At 54.3% G+C, this 21,829-nt stretch overlaps 1 protein-coding gene across 10 annotated transcripts in view; it reads right to left on the reverse strand.

Moving 5' to 3' along the window:
- Positions 1 to 21,829, reverse strand: part of KDM2B (lysine demethylase 2B) — an 89,708-nt gene that overhangs the window by 56,583 nt on the left and 11,296 nt on the right. For 8 of the 10 annotated variants that reach the window (XM_059676407.1, XM_059676405.1, XM_059676406.1 and 5 more), the window contains 5 exons: positions 17,428 to 17,610; positions 17,158 to 17,260; positions 7,753 to 7,846; positions 6,579 to 6,732; positions 829 to 944 (listed from right to left, as the gene is read on the reverse strand). In XM_059676407.1, coding sequence (XP_059532390.1) covers positions 829 to 944; positions 6,579 to 6,732; positions 7,753 to 7,846; positions 17,158 to 17,260; positions 17,428 to 17,610 — 650 coding nt within the window. Of the gene's footprint in view, positions 1 to 828; positions 945 to 6,578; positions 6,733 to 7,752; positions 7,847 to 10,496; positions 10,542 to 10,976; positions 11,149 to 17,157; positions 17,261 to 17,427; positions 17,611 to 21,829 lie in introns of those variants that run through there. The other 2 variants (XM_059676411.1, XM_059676410.1) reach the window with 2 other exon arrangements.

Raw genomic sequence — 21,829 nt, forward strand, 5'->3', positions numbered from 1 at the left:
TGAAATTTAAATGTGAATTCTCTCGATAAAGAACAGAAATAGCTGAATCACTATAATTTAAAAAAGAAGAAGAAGAATGAGCCCTTTTTGCCCCAGTTTCCCACCCTCGGACCTGTCTCAAATGCTTGGGGACACTTGGCCAAGTTCCAGCATGGGAAAGAGGGCGGCAAGTTCCAAGTAGGGGGAACTTGGAACCTGCTTTTCTGAGGACACTCATGGAGTGGAGCAGAGAGCACACGCCAGGTCCCGAGGGGGAGGTGGGGGGGTGGATGTTGGGGGGGGGATCCATATCTGAGAAACCATCACCATCACTATCAAGGGGAGCTAGGGACACCCCCAGTGGATACTGAGACAGATCTCAGTGGCAGCATCTGGGGGAATCACAGACACTGGCTTCCTCAGGCTCCACATCACATTTGGGGCTCCCAGGAGACTGACCTTCTTTCCAAGGTCAAGCCCTCCTGCAAACCACAGCAACAACCACCACGAAATTCCCCCTCCTCCCCCCAATCCCTTCTCCACGTGAGGAGGAGGCGGCAGGCTGCCTGACATGTCACGGTGCTTTCTCAAGAGACACTTCCTCTTAGGCAAGGGGGTTTTGGCTGCCACCAGCTTGGAGGTGAACAGAAACTCCCAGGCTCCGGGAGAGGCTCCTGTGGGCATCCACCACCCCAAAGAACCAGGACCAAGGCCCGGATTGAGGCAGGGAGCAGGAGGGAAGAGGAACTGCGGAGGCTTCAGAATGACTTGTCCACACAACACCCTCATCGATCTCAGCAGAGCTCAGGGGCTGGGCGCGCCCACCCAGAGAGAAGGAAGCCGCCTTACCCGTGTTCTGTCCTCGATCTCATAAATCCGCAGCTGCATGGGCACGTTAAAGCTGTGCAGGATGTTTCCACCGAATACCAGGGAGTCTACAGGGGTGTAGACTGCATGGATCCAGCCTGGGGGTGAGGGGAAGAGAAGGTCAGTCACCAGCCCCACCTTTGCCAGTGAGCACCCAGGTAAAGATGAAGGATGCTCAGGCCTGCCTGATGCAGAAAGCCGGACTCAGGCCTGCACCAGCTGGACCGCTGCAGACAGTGATGCTGGCTAGCTCAGGTAGGGTGGTAGGCAGCTGTAGACCAGCCCCCAACCTGTTGAGGATCTTGGTGACAAAGGCTTCCTTGTGCTGATTTGGACCTGGCTGCAGCCAACAGAGACGCAGGCCCTCCCGTGCTGGCCAGGGAGCTGGAAACCCCGCACTCAGGCTGCTCAGATGTCCTTGAGCCTCTTCCTGAACATCCCAGGGATCGCCAGTCTCAGGTGGGGCCACAACTAAGAAGTGACATCTTGCCAGGGCTGCAGGACCCAGACACTTCTCCCTGCCCGATTCCACCTTCTGCCATCAAAACCCTCGAAGGCCCGTGAGCTGCTGACACGTCTCTCCCTGAGCTCCTAGCCCAAAGCCTGGCACACTAAACATGAAAATGCTAACTGAGTGCTTCCCTGGGCCAGGCACGGTCTAAGGCAGTGATGGCGAACCTTTTGAGCTCGGCGTGTCAGCGTTTTGAAAAACCCTAACTTAACTCTGGTGCCGTGTCACATAGAGAAATTTTTTGATATTTGCAACCACAGTAAAACAAAGACTTATATTTTTGATATTTATTTTATATATTTAAATGCCATTTAACAAAGAAAAATCAACCAAAAAAATGAGTTCACGTGTCACCTCTGACACGCGTGTCATAGGTTCGCCATCACTGGTCTAAGGGCTTAACTCATTTAATTCTTGCAAAATCCCGAAAGAGTATATATTATATTCATCACCAATTTACAGATGAGGAGACTGAGGCAGGGAAAAGAAAAGTCACTTAGCAGGACTGGAACCCAGGGAGTCAGCTTCCACTCAGTCCATAAAGGCCAGAGACAAAGCAGGCCCCCAAATTCCGTCAGCGACTCTCGGACTGGCCAGATTTCAAGTGCTCGCCGCACCTCCGTGTGGCCGCTGGCTACCGTAAGGGACCGCTCAGGTCTGTGGGAGAGGTAACATACGATCCACTCCCATTTAGGATGCTGACACCAAGGCTGAGAGAAGCTAAGTCACTTGCTGAATGAAGACACAGCCGGTAAGTGACAGCGCCTCCGTTTTTTAACCGCTCCGCCGCACTGTCACTGCATCAAAGGCTTAGAGCAGGCCTGCGGGTCCCAGGAGACAGGCCTGCAAATGCAGAGGGAGAGGAATGCAGAGAAACAAGACACTCAGGCAGCGAGGACAGGCAGAGTCAGAGAGTCACGGTGAAAGACACAGGATGAGCAGAGGGGACCGGGGACAGGCAAGGGGCAAGCCAGGATCCCCAGCCAGGTGCCGCGGAAGCTGTTCCAGCCTCTTGGCTCCCCCTGAGCAAACACATGCCAGTCCCCGCTGCCCAGGCAAAGGTGCCCTAGGAGGAGAGTGGTACAGGCCACTGATGGCAGCGGGACAGAGCTGGCAGTCATGGGGGGAGAGCAGGGAAAGACTGCCTGCCAAGAACACAGGAATGAAGGCTTTTATGTCACCTGCTTGTGCTGCTAGCTCCCTGCATCTCTGGCTCTGGGGAGGCAGAGGGAGCAGCCCTGCCTGCTGGTGTGCCCTTGTCGAGCCACCTGGGTCTCTGTCCCCTCCCCCTGTACTTACACCCTGTGTGCGGATGCCTTTAAAGTCTCAGTGTCCCCATCTGCTCAGCCTCTCCGCCTCTGCCGTGTGCCATCTGATTTTCTCATCAACATTTGTATGTTTCTACCAAGTGGAGCCATACTATTACCTTTGCTGCTGTTACCATCATCGGCATTATTGAAGCAGTATTTCCTACCACTGGACCTGGGAGACAGGGTTTCTGTGGATGCATGCGGTGGGGTGAAGCCTGAACAGGCACAAAGATTTCTGGTCCCCGTTCCTATGCGCCTGGTGTGCCCACCTACTGCCCTACAGAAAGGCCAGGTCCGGGGGCTTGAGTTAGACGCTGTCCCCAGTACCGACTTATCCTGTGACGCGGAGCACCGGACTGCTCCTCTCTCGGCCACCACCTCCGTATGGGCAACTTGGTGAGCAAGAACTCACTCCATGTGAGCAACTGCGGCCGATGTCCACGGGGGCCCTGTCTCCCCTGCAGGGCTCTGGAGAGCCCGGTGCCCATGTGAATGGCTCTGAGCAGCCCCCACCTCTCCCTGCTCTCCTGGCAGGTGGCATCGTAGACACACCTGACTTACATCTGTTACTGTCACGTGTGAGCAAAGAGGGCAAAGAAGAAAGGTACTGTTGCAAGTAGGGAAGTGGGGAACCTGTACACCCCGTCATTCTCCCACTAGAGCAGGTAAAGGCTTCTACCTGCTCTTTGTCCCTCCCCAAGCCAGGGCCTCAAAGGTGGGTCAGGCAGCCTCCCCTGGATTACGGTCACTGCCGAGTGCCTCCACACGTTGGCTTCATTACTGAAACGATTACCTCCAGAAGAATCAGTGAGGGCCAATAATATTGTTCCTGAGCCCCATCCGTACCCACGCTCTCTATGGCATCACTTTGGCTGCACCCCAAGGAAGCAGGAGAGAGCAGGTGTCCCTGGCGGATGACTGGGCCGGCCCAGTCATCCGTCTCCTGCTCCCAGGCCAGAGTCACCGACAATATGAAGGCAATAACAGAGGCTATTCAGGCCACACGACAAGGGACAGATCCAGTTCGTGGAAGGAAAGCAGGCGACCCACAAAAACCTACTGACACAGGTGTTCTCTGGGGCCTGAGGGAGCCCAGGAGGACAGCAGGGACACATGGAGTCTCGCCTACAAGTTAGATGTTCAGAATTCAGAATCCAAAGGCTCCCGCCGACACACACATTTGCCTATCTTTGTGGCTGCTGCAGGGGTAAAACCCAAGGTCAGAGAACTCAGGGGCACCTCACAGACGCCCACACCTGCTTCTTTCCCCTGCATCGACCTGCCTCCATGCTGAGCCAGGTCTGTGTTTGCCAGGATGAAGCATGAAGGGCCTCAATTCTGTGGGACCTGGTAGCTGGCAGGCCATGGGTTGCGTCGGGACTCAGGGGAGTGTTCAGTTGGACCGCCCACACACATGTTACAAAAATGGGGAAAATTTACAGGACAATCTCAAGTGCTTCCTTCCCAAGATAAATGAGAAGATGGGCCCACCGGGCCCCATTCCCGCCTGACCCTACCTAGTTGTAGCTGAGCAGCAATTGCCCAGTTTCCACTGCCCTCTGCCTCACTTCCAGGCTGCTTCACTGCCTCCCTGGCACTGCCCTGTACCCATTTTACAGATGGATTATCAGAGGTCCAAGCCAACTGATGCTAATAAGCAGCTGCTGTTACAGTTTCTCAGACTTATGTGAGGCTCAGAAACATCTAGAGCTACCATGAATTTTGAGTCTTGGGTAGTTCTTACTATAGAGCAAGAATGGGAAATACTTTCAGGCCAGCCCAAGTCACTGACCCCAGCATCCTTCTGAGATCCTTATACTAGGCTCCACCACCCTGGCTGCAACCGGCTAGGCATTCGCTCAGGACAGAGAGAATCTCACATCCCCCCCAGCACCTTCTGGACTGCCAAGTGGACCCTTAAGAAAGTGCGTTAGCCCTAACCGGTTTGGCTCAGTGGATAGAGCATCAGCCTGCGGACTCAAGGGTCCCAGGTTCGATTCCGGTCAAGGGCATGTACCTTGGTTGCGGGCACATCCCCAGTGGGGAGTGTGCAGGAGGCAGCTGATCAATGTTTCTCTCTCATTGATGTTTCTAACTCTCTATCCCTCTCCCTTCCTCTCTGTAAAAAATCAATAAAATATATTAAAAAAAATAAAAAATAAATTAAAGAAAAAGAAAGCGCGTTAAATGAGCAAATAATTCTCCCAAAGTCATATAGCTGAGAAGGGGGACTACATCCCAAACCTGCGGACTTCCAGGCTAACAGGGAACCAGGTGGGCTCTGAAACGACACATACCTGGCCTGTCTGTCACTTATTAACTGTGTGACCTTGGGCTAGTTTGTTCACTTTTCTGGGCCTCAGGAACATTCTTTATTTCAAAAAAAAGGGGGGGGGGGGGCTGTGGGTGAGATGTTTTTTTCTTACCTGCTTGCAGAGACGATAAAAATATAAAATATTTGTTGCTCAGCAATACCAGTCATTATTACTATTAACTGTAGTTCACCTGGGCAGGTGCAGCCAGAGGGGAAGGCCAAGTCCATGGATGGAGAAGGTGTAAATTTTCATAAACTCAACACTATCCAATTTAAAGAGCTGTCCTTGATTCTGAAATTATGTACTTTCAACATTTTTAGTGTCAGAATAGTCTCCCTTTCATGAAATACTAGTAAAAGTAGATTCCGGGTTCTTGTTTTTTTTTAACTAATGTCTACCTTTAGCAAAACTACAAGTTGGTAATCTTATAATTAGATTTCAACTTTTTTTCTTCCCCCTGTTGGTCCATGAAGTCAACCCCTGGGAACCACATTTGCCCCGTCTCTGAGAACATGACAAATCCCAACTGTCCCTTCAGGAACAGGGAACTCACTACCTAGCAGAACCAGTCCTCCCAATGTCACCTGGCTTTACCTCTCCATCCAGGAAACAATCCTTCAATTGGCCGACTGCATTATCATATACCTTCACTTCCCTGGGTAAAACAACCCCACTCCTGCTGCAGATTCATCTCATCTGGTGTGGTACCCAGACTGCTCTCTCTCCAGGTCAACTTACCCTCCAAAGTATAATCAAGAGGGACCCAACCTCCCACATGTGGCCTGACGCCCTCACTCTACGTGGTGGGATCGTCACCCTCCTCGTCCTGGATAAAATTCTTCTATTAACGCAGCCTAAGAGCGTACTCCCAGACTCCTAGGTCATCTGCCACATCCACCAGTGACAGCCTAGAACTGGCCAAAAGCCCTCAGTCCATCTCCAAAATTCGTTAGGCAAGTAGGCCTTCACTCACTCAGTCCTCACAACCACCTTGGAAAAATCTTATTCCCATTATACAGATAAGAAGTCACTTCTGTGAAGTCACAGCCTGTAAACAGCAGAGCCGGAATTTGAACTAAGGCCATCCAGTCTGGTTCCGGGGCTGATGCTCTTAATTACTACCCTCTGCTGTAGCTGTGGAGTTAATTTTGGTTTTGGAGGGGGGAGTCTAAGGGTGAGAGCCGCCACTGATTACATCTCAGCTTGTTCTTCCGGAAGGAAGCTGCCACTCTGGGTCCTTCCCCAGTGACCCAGTCTGCCCTTCCCAGGGCCTGCCTCAGCGTCCTCAGGGTCACACCTGACCCCTCCCCCCCTCCACAGGCCATGCTATCACCCAGAAACCTCCCTGCAGGAAGTCCTGAGGGAGGGCCCTGGGCGTTCCCCCAGGAGAGAATTCTGGCCCTCAGGCAGAGAGATACAGGGAAGATGTGAGAGGGAAATGGGGCTGTTTTTCCCTGCAGCCCGAAACCTCTCCTCTCAGAGACTGCCAATGGCCAGGAGGCCCAGAGAAACCCGGTCGCTTGGCTTACAAACCCTGGCTGAAGCCGCAGGGACGCGGGAACACGCGAGCTCAGCGCCAGCCTTGTTGGAACCTACCGGAAGGGATGAAAAACGTGTAGCCCTGTTTCAGCTCAATTCTTTGGCAGCGTTCCACACGGTCTCCCAGGAAGATGTCACTCTGTTTGCCTGACAGCACCCACTCCTCGTACAGCGCCAAGTTGTGCAGGGTTGGAGGAATCAGCCAAAAGATCTTGGGAGGAAAAGGAGGTCGTCAGCTGAGGATCCAGGCCAAGGCTCTGGTTTCCTCCAGGCTCCGCCACAGCACAAGGGGACAGCCCCACCTGCCTGGGAGAGGGGAGGTGGGGGGGGGACCCATCCCCAGGGGTCCCTCCAGGCCCAGGCCCAAAGGGTCTCTGGGGTGAAGGGAGGGCTGTGCCACCCTTCAGGGGTGTCCTTTACACGCCTTTAGGGAATCCGTTCCAAGCGCAACACCAGGGCGGGAAGACTTAATGGATTCCCGTGGAACATTCTTTCTCCTGAGCCACAGGCTTGTCAGGAAGGTGGGGGAAGGAGAAGAAGAGCAATTTCCGAAGGTGTGTGATAAAACGGCCCAATAAATAAACCCAGTTGATGCTCACTCGGGAGAGGGAGGGAAAACATCTGGAACCAAGCGGGATGACATCCTAGCCAGAATTTCTCCTGACAAGAGACCCAGACAAGCAGGGCGGCACACCCGGATTCTCGGGGAGCGCCTCCATCCCTGAGGGACGCCTACGTCCCCACGTGGATGCTCACAGAAGCAAACACAGCAGGAGCACCCTAAACGCATGCAGGTCCCGCACGGCCGTTCTCTGGGTGACGTCTGTCCCTGATGTAAAATGTTCTTGGGAGCAGGTGATGCTGGCAACTGGCGTTTCACGTTAAAAGATCCCCGCCCTGGAGCTGAGGGGAATGAATGCTGCGGGTTCTTGGGAACCAAAATCTGGAGTTCCAATCTGGCCTAAGGTGCTGAGAGCACCAGACTGGGTGAACAAGTGTGAACGGGTGACCGGATGTGATACAAAAGGGGTGGGGTGACCTTGCTCTTTCCTGCCAGAAGAAGACAAGAGTAAGGAGGTGGCCCCAGGGGGACCAAGAGGCTCTGAAAGTACTCACAGAGCAGGGACTGGCTGGAGGAGGGAGCGGAAGACAGGGGAAAGGTGAGGAGCGAGCCCTGCCGTGCAGACAGCCGGAGATGTACACAGAGGTGAAGGGGTTCAACTGGACTCACCTTCCCACCCCGGAAAACATGGTACCAAACGGAAGTGCCTCCAAAGTCGATGTGGAAGTCAGTGAAACAACCTTTCACGCTCATCAGACAGTACCTGCAGCGCAGAAGCAGGGCAGCAGAGAAAACGAGTCAACGCCTGAATCACAGGAGGTGAGAAAACAACTTGGGAGATGTTTCACCCGCCGCCCTCTTATAAACGCTGACACTGGGGAATTTCCTCCTCTTTTCTTTTCTTTTTTTAAACCCAAACTGCATCGGAGTTCCCCCTGGGGGAAGCCCCTGTAATCAGGTGACCAATCTCAAGCACTGGCCACCCGCTCCCCAAGGCTGGGGGAGGCACTTTTGTTTTCGGGTTCCCACAAGAGAGCTGGCAACCCACGGGCCACTGGAGTCCTCCCTCGCAGGTTTCTGCTCTTGCCTCACCCACGCTCCTACCCAAGTAAGAGTCTTCCTTTCTGCTCCTTAGAAACTCCTCTATCCAGAGCGCCCCCCGGCTGCCAGCCCCCTCTGCAGCTGCTGGGCGCCCTGGAATTCAGTTGTAAACCACCTGCGTGGCTTGCCAATTACCAGTCCCCATTCATCTCCACATTCATTCAACGATCATTTACTGAGAGCCAACCAGCGCTGCAGCCCAGAGCGAGGCAAGGCTCTTAGAGAAATGGGATCCTGCCCTTAAGGATGGGGCACCCTTGGAGCACTGCACAGGGAAAAGTTAAATGGCAAGACCAACTGCAACGGACTGCGAAGTAAGCAAAGAAGCTAAAAGTTCAGGGGGACCAGCCACAGAAGACCACGCTGTGTATGCTTCCACGTAGATGAAATGTCCGGAGGAGGCAAATCTACAGAGACAAGAGTAGATCAGTAGTGGCCAGGGGTGGGTGTGACTGCTCAAGGGTACAGGGTTCCATTCGGGGGTGACAAAAATGTTCCAAAATTGATTGTGCTTGCACAACTCCGTAAACATCACTAAAAACTACTGAATTGTACACTTTAGGTGGATGAATGGTATGTGAATTATATCTCAATAAAGCTGCTAAAAAAAGGTAAAGGGATTAAGAGAAGACCCTGGGGTGGACAGGAGGGAGTGGGGGTGGGGGGTAGCGGGGGGTGGGGGGAGAGGGAGTGTCTGGGCTTTAGAAGCCTGGGCTGGGGGAGTGCCTTCAGGAGCCCCCTTCTGAGCCCTTCCTTACAGGAACTCTCCAGTGTCCTCCCTCCTCCTGGAATATGCCGCCCTCCTACAGGGAGGCAGTGCTTAAGGAGGAGGGAGAAGGAGCAGGCTTCCAACTCCAGACCTGGCAGACGAGGGGTGGCAGGGTCGTCTCCCTCCCATCCACCGCTTCCCACAAGAGCCACTGGAGGCACGGACAGGGCAGAACCCCCACCCCCACCCCCACCCCCGGGGCTCACGCTCACGCATCTTGGCACCTCCAGAGGCCCCCACACACATGCTTACCCCACTGACCTCTTTTCCCCGGAGCACTTTGCTTTTCCATGGTTTGGGGAAGAGGGGAGGAATGGGGCGGGGATGGGCAGGGAGGAGGAGCCAGCCTGGAGCTGAGTGGAGATAATAAAGGGTGGGGCTGGGCTGGTTGAGGAGGCTGTAGGGCTCCAAGTGCCCCCTCCCTCTGGCTGCCTTGTGCACCTCACATTCAGGTGTACCGGGGCTCAGGGCTGGCAGTCTGCAGGCAGCGTGCCGCGTCCCTCATCGGGATAGGCTGGAAGGAGCCCGGAGCATGTGTCTGCAGGAGGCTGACAAATCAGAAGGCCTTCCCGCACATCAGAGCCCCGCTGCCTAGCAACCCCATCGGAGGGGTGTAGTGGACAGCACAGGAGGCAGCCCTGTCAGGAAGACAGGCGCTGGGGTTGTTAAAGTCTCAGCTCGGGACTCCAGCTCCACACCCTGCCCAGCCCCAGCCAGGTCCCCACTCTGAAGGCCTGGGCGATGCGTTCTCTCCCCCAAGAAACTGGGGGAGGGGGTGTCTGAAGCCCTGACTCCCCGCCACACACACACACCACCCCATGGACCACACTGGCCTCTTTTCTCTCAGCACTGCTTCAAAATATTAGTCCTCAAGCTCCTAAAACCACCTCTTCCTCTCGGTTTTTTTCTTTTCTTTTTTTAAACTAACCTCGGTTTCCACCCCCTCCAAGCCTCCGCAGAACAGTCTAAGGAAAACAATCTAAGTGTCTATGTTTGGGGTGGAGCAAGATACACTTCCTTCGGTCTGCAGCTGGATACCCACCCCGGTGTCCACATGGGAGAGGAAAAGGCAGTAGCTTGGTTCTTGGGCTCCAGGCACCAGGCCTACCTGGCCAAACTGACCACCCCACCCTCCGTCCCGCCTGCAGCCCCCACCTGCCCAGCACGTGGGGAAACGGCACGCCTGCGAGCTGCAGCTGCAGTGTGCAGCGAAACTTCTCCAAGTTGAGTTTGCGCCTGGCCTGCCCTCCTAGTCACCCTTCAACATCCTCCGAGGCCCCTGAGAGCATGGGGACACCACTTCCAGACCAGCGGGTCCTGGAGAGGCCCCTCCTCCCACGTCCCTCATTTCCTGGCCGCCAGACCCGGCAGGCCCCTCAATTGCATGCATTAGGGCGTCCAGGGGAGGATGGCTGTGACAGGGCGGCTTTGTCCGGGCTGTGCCGCCGCCACCCCGCCTCCCTCCCCTCTCCCCGCGCTCATTCCGGGTCTCCCCCCCTCACTCCTGCTCTCGCCCGCTCTGGCGTGACGTCTTTGCACTGACCTCTACAGCTTCCTCTTCCAAAGCACACCGCAGTCACATGGGCACCCCGGCTCGGTGCCACGGCGGCTAAGCGCTCCCTGCGGCTGGCCAGCCAGCCTGGCTTCCGCCTCGGCCGGCCCCCCACCCCCGCCTGGAAAGCCGCGCCCCTCGACACCCCCCCGCCCCCCCACCGGCCCCGTGGCTTCTGTGTCACAGGGCACCCTGAGTTAGGGGCTGACCATCAGGAGCCCCCAGAGCTAAGCCAAAGGGTTCCCGCCTCCCAGGGCCGGCTAGGGAGGAGCTTGGCGGAGGGGGTGCTGCACCTGCCGCACCAACTTTGGGGTGCTGTCTGGGGTCCGGGGAGGCGGGGCGGCCTCAGCCCGCCCATTTCCCTCCAACTTCGCAAAACTGCCCCGGCGGCACCGGAAACATCCCCTCGGGCAAAGGTCTTGCGCGGACCTGGCAAGCTGGCACCGGCGACGGCGCACACACTCCACTTACACGCCTCGCCGGGAGACACAAAGAGCTGCTCCGCGACGCCACCGCGCAGCCCGCGGGCGGGCGGCCACCCCCGCCACGCCCGGCGCACCTCGAAGGAGAGGGCCGCCTGGGCAGCCCCTAGCTGGCGGGGAGCCGCGCAGGGACGACCGCCCGGCCCCGCCCGGCCCCGCCCGGCGCGCCCGCGGTTACCCTCCGCGGGGGCGGCGGCGGCGCAGCTCCCGGGCGTCCCCTTCGGCGGCGCCTGCTCGACGCGCGCCCGGCCCCGGCGAGCAGAACCCAGCCTCTTCCCCGGCGCTGCTAGGCACCCACCGAGGACCCTGGCGCCCCCGCTCGCTTCCTTCCTTCCTCGGGAAGCCCAGCGCCGGCTGCGCTCATCCTCGCTGACACTGAACCCAGCGCGGCGCCGCTGCCGCCAAGGAGGCGGAGGGAGGCCGCGGTGGTGACACAGAAGCGCGCGGGCCAGCGCCAGGGGACGCCGCCGCCGCCCACGCCGCCCCCTCGCCCAGGCAGGGTGGGAGCACGCGAGTAGCTTTGCCCACCCCCGTTTTCAGGGAGCGTGGACTCTGTCCTGGTGCCAGCCCAGCAAACCCACTTTCCTTAAACGTGCCCGTGCGGGCACAGCTAGAGAAATGATCGGTGCTGGGGGTGGAAGGGTGTCAGGTCCAGGGGGTGGCAGTCCGGAAACCAGGGATTCTTCTCTGGCCCTAAGACAGACAAGCTGTGTGACCTGGGACAACTTACTTCCCCTCTCTGAGCCATTTCCTCCTCCTAAGGGCAGGGAGGTGACCTGAAGTTCAACTCTGCATTCTAAAATGCTGCCCTCCCCCTACCGTAGTAGCTCTGTAACCCCACACAATGAAAGTATTGTGGGATTCATTGAGATAAATACTGTTCACACATACCTGGCTCTACGGTACTTTGACTGAGTACAATTCTCACACAGCCCTCTGAGGTCACTCCCAGGATTGTCCCCACTTAGCAGATGAGAAAGCAGAGGCTCAGAGGTAGTGACTCGCCCTGGTCACCACCCTAGTGGTTGGCGGTTCTTATGCAAAGAGCCTGGTTTGGAGTTTTTCAGTCCGTCTCCCCAGGCCTGCCTGGCAAAGCCCAAGACTCTCATGAAGCTGACTCTGCAGTTACAGCTAAACCTCCACCACTGACTTCCTGCTGAAGGAGCTGGTCCAGCTCAAATCAGAAGTCCCAGCCTGCGGGGCATGCTCATCAGGGCCACAGCCCTCCTCCCATCCTGTCCCCACATCCTTACAAGGGGGCAGGTGACCATCGGCTATACTCCCTACAGGAGCAGAAATCAAGCTTCTCCAACCAAGTTTCTTTGACCAAACTCCATCCACTGGGGCTACCCACCAGTATTAATTATCAAGTGTTAATTAACTCCCCAATATTAATTACCAAGTCCAATGATCAAGTACTAATATTAGCTATTTACATACATGATGTCCTTTCACCCTTAAAACAACCCCATAACCCCATTTTAGGAAAGCGAACATCTAAAGTAATTTCAAAGTGGTGTTGTTCATGGGATGGCCTGCCGAGAGTTTAGACTGTGAGCTCCTTGGAACTGGCTGCATTTCTCACCATATGTATGTTTTGCCTGTTTAAACGAAAAAGTAACAATTATAAGACCTATCCCCCACCTTGAGCAGTCATTGAGTGGGTGTCCTTGCACAAGGGCTTTGCCACACACAAAACAGAGTGGAGTTAAATGAACTGTCCACGTGGGAGAATTATTATCACGTTTTTAGTCAGCAATGCCTCAGCTCCTTGATGGCAGGAACCATGTCAGACTCATCTGTGTAAGTGCAGAAAATGGCCAAAGGGCTGAAGTTTATTATTCTAATCAGCTTTGTGACATCGGACTAAATCTTTCCCCCTTCTGGAACTGGGCATCCCCATTTGTTGAACTAGTCAGAGGACCTCTAGTGGCCCTCATGGGTCAAATCAGGTCCTAGAGCCTGGCCCAAGTGGCTCAGTTGGTTGAGAGTTGTCCTGTGTATTGAAAAGCAGAGGCTGGGGCGCCCCCGCCCTGCTCCCCCTCCCCAGAGCCCCCACCCCGCTAAAAGAAAAAAGAAAAGCAGAGGGTGTACCAAAAGGTTGCCAGTTTGATTCCTGGTCAGACACGTGCCTGGGTATCAGGTTCAATCCCCAATCAGGGCAGGTACGAAAGGCAACAGATCAATGTTTCTCTCTCTCGCTCCCCTTCCTCTTTCTAAAATCAATAAAATACACATCCTCGAGTGAGGATTAACTTTTATTTTTAAAGCCCTATGCAAATGTGAGAGAGAGATGGAAAAGGGAGAGATGGAATTCCAATGGCCACTGGAGACCACATGCATTAGCATCTTGTCCCATCCACATTTTGCATCCACTGCAGGCTCAGTCTTCCCCATGGTGGGGGATGGGGGCAGGGGCTAGAGGATCCCCACTTCATAGGGGAGAAAACTGAGTCTCTAAGAGAAGATGAAAGACTTGCCATGGTCACCAGAGTGGCAGAGGCAGCCCCTGAAACTGGCTTAGCCTGTGCCCGTTTTCATCCTCTCTGTTTCAGGTATGCACCCCTAAATTTCCCCAGTTCTTCCTGCCATCCCCAGAAAGTACATGGGGAGAAAAAATGCAGTCAACTCTCAATTATTCAAGACCCCGTTTTGCTGGATTTTTAGTCCACAGCATCTCTCCATTACTCCAGCAAACCTCATGTTTGCCAGTCCTGTGTGTTCCGTAGCAGGTGACGAAGGAAGAGACGTGCTCATTTCCTTCTGCAATGTGTTATAATACCTAGAAGTCTAAAGTGAAAAGGGTATATGCCCATGTCATACACCTAGGACAGTGATTTCAACGTGATGAAAAAGGTTGAAAATCACTGACCTAGGAGACTGTGGAGTCTTTAAAACATGTCCACACATCCTTTGATACTCCTCCCTTTCAGAGGCAGAGCATATTCCGCTCCCCTTGAGTGTGGGCCAGATGTGGTGACTCACTTTTAATTAATAGAATATGCAGAAGTAAACAGCATGCAACTTCCAAAATTAGGCCTCACACGCCCTCCCGCTCTCTCGAGCTGCTCCCTCTGGGGGACCAGCTGCCATGTCACCAGGATACTCAAGCAACCCTGCGGAGAGGCCCACATGGGGAGGAGCTGAGGCCGCCTGCCAAGAGCTATGCGAGGGTACCACGGTGGAAGCAGGTCCCCCAGCCCCAGTCAAGCCTTCAGATGATGGCAGTCCGGGGCTGTCTTGACAGGAGCTGATGAGAGATCCAAGCCAGAACCACACCGAGAGATCCAAGCCAGAACCACACCACTAAGGCACTCCTGGATTCCTGACCTGCACAGGCTGTGAGGTAATGTTTACTGTTTTAACCTGCTAGATTTTTTAAAATATAGTTTTAATATATTTTTATTGATTTCAGAGAGGAAGGGGGAGAGAGAAAGAGATAGAAACTTCAATGATGAGAGAGAATCATTGATTGACTTTCTCTTGCACGCCCCTCACTGGGGATCGAGCCCGAAACCCAGGCATGTGCCCTGACTGGGAATCCAACCGGTGACCTCTTGGTTCATGGGTGGACAACTCACCGTTCCAGAAACGGTGTCATTTTCATTACATTCCACACAACCATTCTACAGTCCCAGAGGACTTCACCACCGTGGGATTTGACTTTGCTTATTAACTGAAATCAGCATTCTTTTCAGAGGAACAAATGGACTAGTTCCAAGGTGACAATTTCCTTCCTAACAAGGTTCACATCCTCTAACGAGTTTCCACAGCCACTGATGGAGTTTGTCAATCTATTTGGCACACACTCTAGCCAACGGGCTGGAGACACATGGTCCTGGAAAACTGTGTAAGCCCTTTCTTTTTGGTTATTAGATAGAACTCTCAAGGTGTTAACAGAGTTTACTATGGAAAGGAATCTTTCAATCAAGTTAAATCCTTCCCTAAATATCTCAGGGAGGCAAGGTAGACATAAAGTCACTGAAATAGACAGGGGTGGGCAAAAGTAGGTCTACAGTTGTACTGCAAATAAATAGTACAAAAATTAATAAATAATAATAATAGAAGAATAAACTCTTGCACATACTCACAACTGTAAACCTACTTCTGCCTCGCCCTGTGTGTCACCCACTGCTGTCTATTTTACCTTCCTACATGTCCAGTTTGTTCTCTGCTCTACTGCCCCTGGCCCGTCCTTCACCCTTGTCTAGACGATGCAGTGGTTCCTCATATTCTTCTATCTCCACCTCCTTCAACTCACACAGCAGCAGGAGACCTTGCAGAGTGCAACACTGAACACATCCCTCTTGACCTAAAATCTCAGAGAGGTTTCCAACTGCTCGTAGGAGAAATACAGACCCTGCCCTATGGCGCATCAGGGACTGTTCACCCCGGTGCACCCCCCCACCACCAGCATCCTGCACCCAATCCCCAGCCCCACTGCCATCCTTCCTGGGGTCCTCCCCCCGCCCCGCCCTGCCACCCGGGCTCTCTGCACAACCAGGAAAGCTCTTCAAAGCCTCTTCACCTAAGTAACCCCTCTCCCTTCAGACCCCAGCTTGGGGATGCTGTCCTGACCAGGTGACCCCCTGGTACATGCTCCCTTAGCTCAGTAGATCTCTGCCTTGTGGCCTCATCACAGCTGCAAGTTCCGCTTGTTTCTCTGGTTACTGAATTAATGACTGTCTTCAGATGAGCATGCAGACTGTAAGCTCTGTGAGAGCAGGGGGCTCATGGATTTTCTCCCGGCTGCATTCCCAGGGCAGCACCAATTAGAGGTTCAGTACATATATGCTGAATGAATGAATGATCAATCCATCAGTAAGAGCCGAGATCTGCCTCTGATCTCTGAGACCCACACTCTTTCCTGAGGCTTGGCCCTCATGATTCCTTCCAGGCCCTTGGCACTCCCCTACCTCCATCCCTGCCCAGGCCCCTCCCATCTCCTCCGTCCTTTAACGCCCGGGTTCGCTGTCCCCTCTGAGAGGACTTCCCAGAGCCACCAGCCGAAAGGGATTCCTCCCTGGACTGTTCCCCTCTGCTGGCATGAGCGCTGCACCTGAACCCTTGTTTCCATGGCATGTCCCCCAGAGGGTAGGGGTTTTTGTCTTGTTCATCGTTTTACTTCCCTGTCCCATTTGCCTTTGATGGGGCCCAGATCCAAGGAGTGTACGGGCCTTCAGCTTTGAGGGGAGGGAAAATGCCTGAGAAGTAAGGAAAGAAAGAGAGAGAGAGAGAGCTTGAAAGCAAAACCTTGAGAAGCCCAAGGCCAGCCTGCTGGCCTCCCTTACAAAGCCTGGCACGGAGTCCGCATTCAGTGCGCACTGAATAAAGGACAGAATGAATGAAAAGTTCACAGCCTCTAAGCTCCCGGGGGTACTCCTGGCAGCAGAGCTGAGCAGAGAGATGCTAATGGATTCGGGCCACCAAAGCCAATTCTTCTAGGAAACCCAGAGCACAGTCCTGCCCGGGACAGCCAGCATCTGCTTCCCATTCCGGAAGCCCCAGGGTGACTTCCTCCTCCCAAGGGTCCGTTACTCAAATGCTACATCCTGCAGGGATAGGGTCTCTGCCCGTGATGAGCAATCGGTCTCAACTTGCCGGTCACGGTGCCTGTAGTGAGGTCGGTGCCTGTAGTGAGGTCCCTGCTGCAACCAATGTCGGCACCTCCCCAGGGCCAGCCTCCCGCTCAGAGGAATGCCCACGGGACGTCTGGTGAGGAAGTGGCTCCCGGGCGCTGGGAAAGGTTCTTCTGGATCAGAGGCCCTGCTCTCAACAGCCAGAAGCAGAAGGACACTCGGACCCTCCCCATCCCTCAGCAAAAGCAGTGTTTGTGGGGCACGGGTCTCCCTGAAAATGCCCACTCTGAGTTGACAAAGACTTGATAAGTGTGCACACACACATGTGAGTGCACACACATGCACATACACATGGGCACAGAGACAGTTCCCTGCTCCTCAGGTCACACCCTCTGGGTACAGCTGGCAGCAAGGCCAACGGACCATCTGGAAGGAGACTGCAGCCCCAGAGCAGGACGCAGACCCTCTGGATTCCAGGGAAGCAAGGTGCCACCCTGCCCACACCGTCCCTCCCATCTCATCGGCGCTGTGGCATCATGGGAGGCTCACTTCCAGCCCCCTCCCCCCTCCCCCCACGGCCGGGAGTCTTACTTCTTCACTTTCGGGTACTTCATCTCCGCAATGGCGTTTGTGGCTTCCATCTGCTTCTCCTTCAAGTGCTGCGGCCACATGTTGTCCACCCAGTCCACCAGGTCTACCTGAAAGCCAGACCCCTGTCAGCACTTGCTGGGCTCCCAAATCACCTCAACCCCTTCCTCCTGTCCCCGGCATTCCCCCCACCTCCCCCCAGGCCTGCGGCGGGGGCAGGGCGAGGGCAGGAGGTGGAGGGTGTCCGGGAGGGAACCGCGGCCAGGGGCCTACCTACCACAGTGGGACGCTTGACCAGGTGCTCCAGCTTGGTGTGGCTGAACTCCAGGCTGATGACGTTGTACAGCTTGTCCCGCTCAGCCTCGGGTGTCTCGTAGTATCGCACAAACTGGGACATGCTCATCTCCCTGCCCTTCTGAGTGTTCACATCCATCACGTCCACCAGCCGCCGGCTGCCTAGGGGCAGAATCCACACGCTGGTAGCTCCCGCCTCCTGGGGGCCAGATCCTACTTGGGAGCCCCCATGAAACAAAACCTCCTCCTCCAGGGTTCCCCACTGCCAACCAAATAATCCTTGGCATGGCACTCAAGGCCTTTCTGTTAATTTAAGGATAGGACTTCAACAGATAATCAGCTGTTTAGTGGTCCCCCTCCCTGATCTGTGAAGCCAAGAAAGTTACTTGACGTCTCTGACCAGCCATGTCCTCATCCTGCCATCTCTTCTTATAGGCTAGTTGTGAGGATTAAGACAGACGATGATTACAGAAGTCCTCGGCACTGTGTCTGCTGCATAAATGAATGGGTCCCTCCGTTATTCCCCGGCACTAATCACAATTCTTAAATTCGTTTCTTTGTCTGCTCTTTCTTCCCTACTACTCGGCAACCATCGCGAGGGCAGGAGTCTTCTCTGTCTTGTTCACACCTTTACCCTACGTATCTAAGGAACTTGGCACCCAGTTTATTATGGAACAAATAAACGATGAATGTAGGCTGCCCTGTACAGCATGTGACACATGCCTTCTCCTATGAATGACGGAACTACAGAGAGTATGTGCCCCTCCTCAGGAAAGCCCAACCTTCATCTTAGCAGCGAGCTCCGGGAGAGAAGGGGACAACTCTGAATTAGGGGACAGGGCCACTGCGGCTAGCCCTGGGGCCACCACTGGCCACAAACCCTAAGGAAATCATGACCTTTCCGGGGACTCTACTTCCCCATCTGTAAAATGGGAATCCCAGCCAAGGCAGGAGCAACACTTGAAGCTAAGTGGACGCATTTTGAAGGGGAGAAAGACACAAAGCAGACTGCCAACTCCATGCTCATACCTCCTGTCTGTTAGGGCTGGAACGAGAAGCCCACTGTTAGCTGTGACAAATATACAGTGTATGGAGGCTTAGAAATGTGTCGACCAGAGGAGAAAAACCATGTTCAAAGCTACCCCGAGAATAAAGGCTCAACTAAGCAATAAATGGGTCTGCCACTGATTCCTGTATGGCCCACAATCAATACTATTTTTTGATGTGAAAATTACATGAAATTCACATTTCTGGGTCCATATGTGAAGTTTTATGGGCATACAGCCCCCACTCATTGACTCACATATCTCCGACTGTTTCCAAGCTACAACGGCCGGGCAAAGCCTGAAATACATACTTACTCTCTGGCTCTTTACCGAGAAAGTTTGCAGACCCTTGAACTAGACAAGAACCCTCATGGGGCTTACACTCTGATGTGCACAGTATTCCCATCTGTTCACTGCTGCAAACACACAAAGTCTACACACAAAGTCTGGCCCATGACAGGCCTGTGGTCAGTATTTGTTGAATAAACACATAGTGCCTTTCACCTGGTTGGAAGTGAATAATAAAAGTAACGCCTTAAGCCCCGGTGCGGCTCAGTTGATTGGGCATTGTCCCGTGCACTGGCAGGCTGCAGGTTCAATTCCCAGTCAGGGCACATGCCCAAGTTGCAGGTTCAATCCCCACCTGGGGGTGTGCAGGAGGCAGCCCATCCTTGTTTCACTCTCAAACAGATCTTTCTCTTTCTCTCTCCCTCTCTCTGTAAAAATCAATAGAAATATATATTTTTTAAAGAGTAATGCCTTAAGCGCATAAAAGAACTTGGGGGTTACTATCTTTTGCATTCAATAGCTAGTTCTCACCACCACCCCAGAAGCTAATTAGGACGGTTCCTGTCTTACTAATGAGGGAACCAAGGTGTGGAGACAGGTGTGATTGGCTCAGGTTCCCCCAGAACATAGTCTTCCTACCAATCAGAATAATTAATATTTATTGAGCACGCCAGCACAGGCAAGCTCTCTACACAGGTTATCTTAAGTTAATTGAGGTAAGAGTTCTGTGAGGTGGAACTTCAATTATACACATTTGATGGATGAGACACTGAGGCTTGGACAACTAACTTGCCCCAAAATGCCCAGTTAGCGAGCAGCAGAGGTGCGATTTGAACCCAATTCTATGGAATGCTCATCCCCCACCCCACCCCCCACCCCTAACCCATCCTATGCAACACGGAATCACGAGCTGAGCCTGAAAAAATGACCTGGCCTTCTTCAGTGGCTGGCTGCAGGCACCCAGGGATCCTGGGAAGGCTGGGAGAAGAGCTTTAGTTCTGCGTTGGGAGTGCAGATCCACCAGGGGGCATCCCTGAACTTTGCTGGAAATCCTGGTGTGTTCTTGGCCATGCTGGCTCCTTACCAGGGCGCCTGCAACAGGTGGGCTCTGCTCAGCTTTTCTGGAAAGCCCACCTGTCAAAAAGCCTGCTGATAAGAGTCTGGGAGGTGGGGGCAGAACAGGGCCCCCCAAACCCTTGCCGCTCTGCCAGCCTCCCACCTCCCTGCCTCTCTTCCCTAACCTTGCTCAAGGTCACGCCTGCCTGGGAAGGGGGTTTGCTGGCAGCCAGGTCATGGGAAGCACACCCCTAGAGGTTAGGCAGGGGTGGGCAAACTTTTTGACTCGAGGGCCACAATGGGTTCTTAAACTGGACCGGAGGGCCGGAACAAAAGCATGGATGGAGTGTTTGTGTGAACTAATACAAATTCAAAGTAAACATCATTACATAAAAGGGTACGGTCGGCAGTAGTTTGCCCACGGCTGGGTTAGAGCCAGTCAGCACCAAAGGCCTAGCGCTCACCTGCCCCTATCGACACAATGCAGTGATCAAGCAAAGACTTCACGGGTTCAAACCTCAGCTGGGCCTCTTAGCTTCTCTCAGGATCAGTTACTACACCCAGGCAAAAGTGGCAGCCAGCCCAGGAGGTTGCCCTGGGACTGAAAAGAGATAATGAACATGCAACACTTCTGAGAAGTTGAAGTGCCGGCATGCCGACAGGCACACAGGTAGGCACAGCCATCAGCCAATTGCATCTAGAATTCCAGGGACCCTTTGACGAGTGGGCCGACACCCTAACCGCTGAGCCACGCCTGCCAGAGCCTATTCCAGCTACGTATTTTCTTCTCCCTTGAAGAACCATGTTAGAAGCACAGGTGCCTGGCTTGTCCCTCGGTTAGTGACAGCCCACAGGAGGTCACAGAAGGAGCCGTGGGTGTGTCGGGGGGCACCTGGGACAGTGCCAAGAGCCCCGGACTGAGTTTCCGCCCCAGGCACCCCGACTGACCCTGCTCTGGGCCTCAACGGCCTCGTGTGTGAAGACAGGAAGTAGTTGACCTTTACACTTTATTTTTGGTTGCCACAAAACTCTTTCTTCTTCAAACAGAAGCTGTGACAAGAGCCAAATGCATAAACAAAAACAAGAGCTCAGGCTGAAGTGGGTGGGGGGCGGGGGTGCTCAGCATTCACATCCAGATTCTTGGGATTTCCCCTTTGAAAACCACTGGGTTGTTAGGTCATTTGTGGGTCCCCTTCCAGGGCAGCCACACTGACTTTTAGCCCAGTTCTTAAATCCTCAGATCAGATCTCTTACACGTGAAATGGGGGAAGGTAGGAGGCAGAAGAGACCCAGAGGAGTCACGGGGGACACTTGGGGCCTGCCAGTCTCTTTCGGTCTGAGCTGGGGGATTAAGAACTGGCGCTCCAGCTTCTCAGGTTCCCCGTCGGCTCTGCCACGGGTGGCAAAGGAGAGCTGGGTACAAGTGTCCTGTCTCTGAGCAGGAGGCCCAGCCAATGCCTGCGGGGACAGAAGGGACAGACCAGTGCTAAAATGGAATGCGGCCCTCCAAGCTTGGGGGACAGCCGCCACCCCTGGAGCAGGTGACAAGGACAAGCTGCCCTTTGGAGCCTGCACAGGACCCACCGTGCGGGCAGTCTCCAGCCCACGAAGGCAATGGGTTCCAGGAGAAATTTTCCACTTGGGAGCTGCGGGGCCTGGCATTTCTAAGTAGGCCAACAGCTCAGCCCCCTGCCTCTCCCTCCTCTGCCCCTCCCCTGTTCCCAAGTCTCATTGGTTTCTGGGCTCACAGGCTGCACACACATCCAACAAATTCCAGCTGCAGAAATTAATCCATGGCCCCCTGGCCCTGCTTTGAAGGCTCCATCAGTCAGTTTAAGAGTCACAGGCTCAGAGCCCGGGAGAGGCTTCAAGGTGACCTTGAACACTAATATGAAGCACACATGGGCCCTGACCCCAAACTCCCCCCGGCCTGCTTTTCAGAGAGTGCACGCAACTGGCCCTCGTCATGGTTCTGGAACCTTCTTTATCAT

This window comes from Myotis daubentonii, chromosome 19 (assembly GCF_963259705.1).
Source record: "Myotis daubentonii chromosome 19, mMyoDau2.1, whole genome shotgun sequence".
In the NCBI taxonomy this organism is placed as follows: domain Eukaryota; kingdom Metazoa; phylum Chordata; class Mammalia; order Chiroptera; family Vespertilionidae; genus Myotis; species Myotis daubentonii.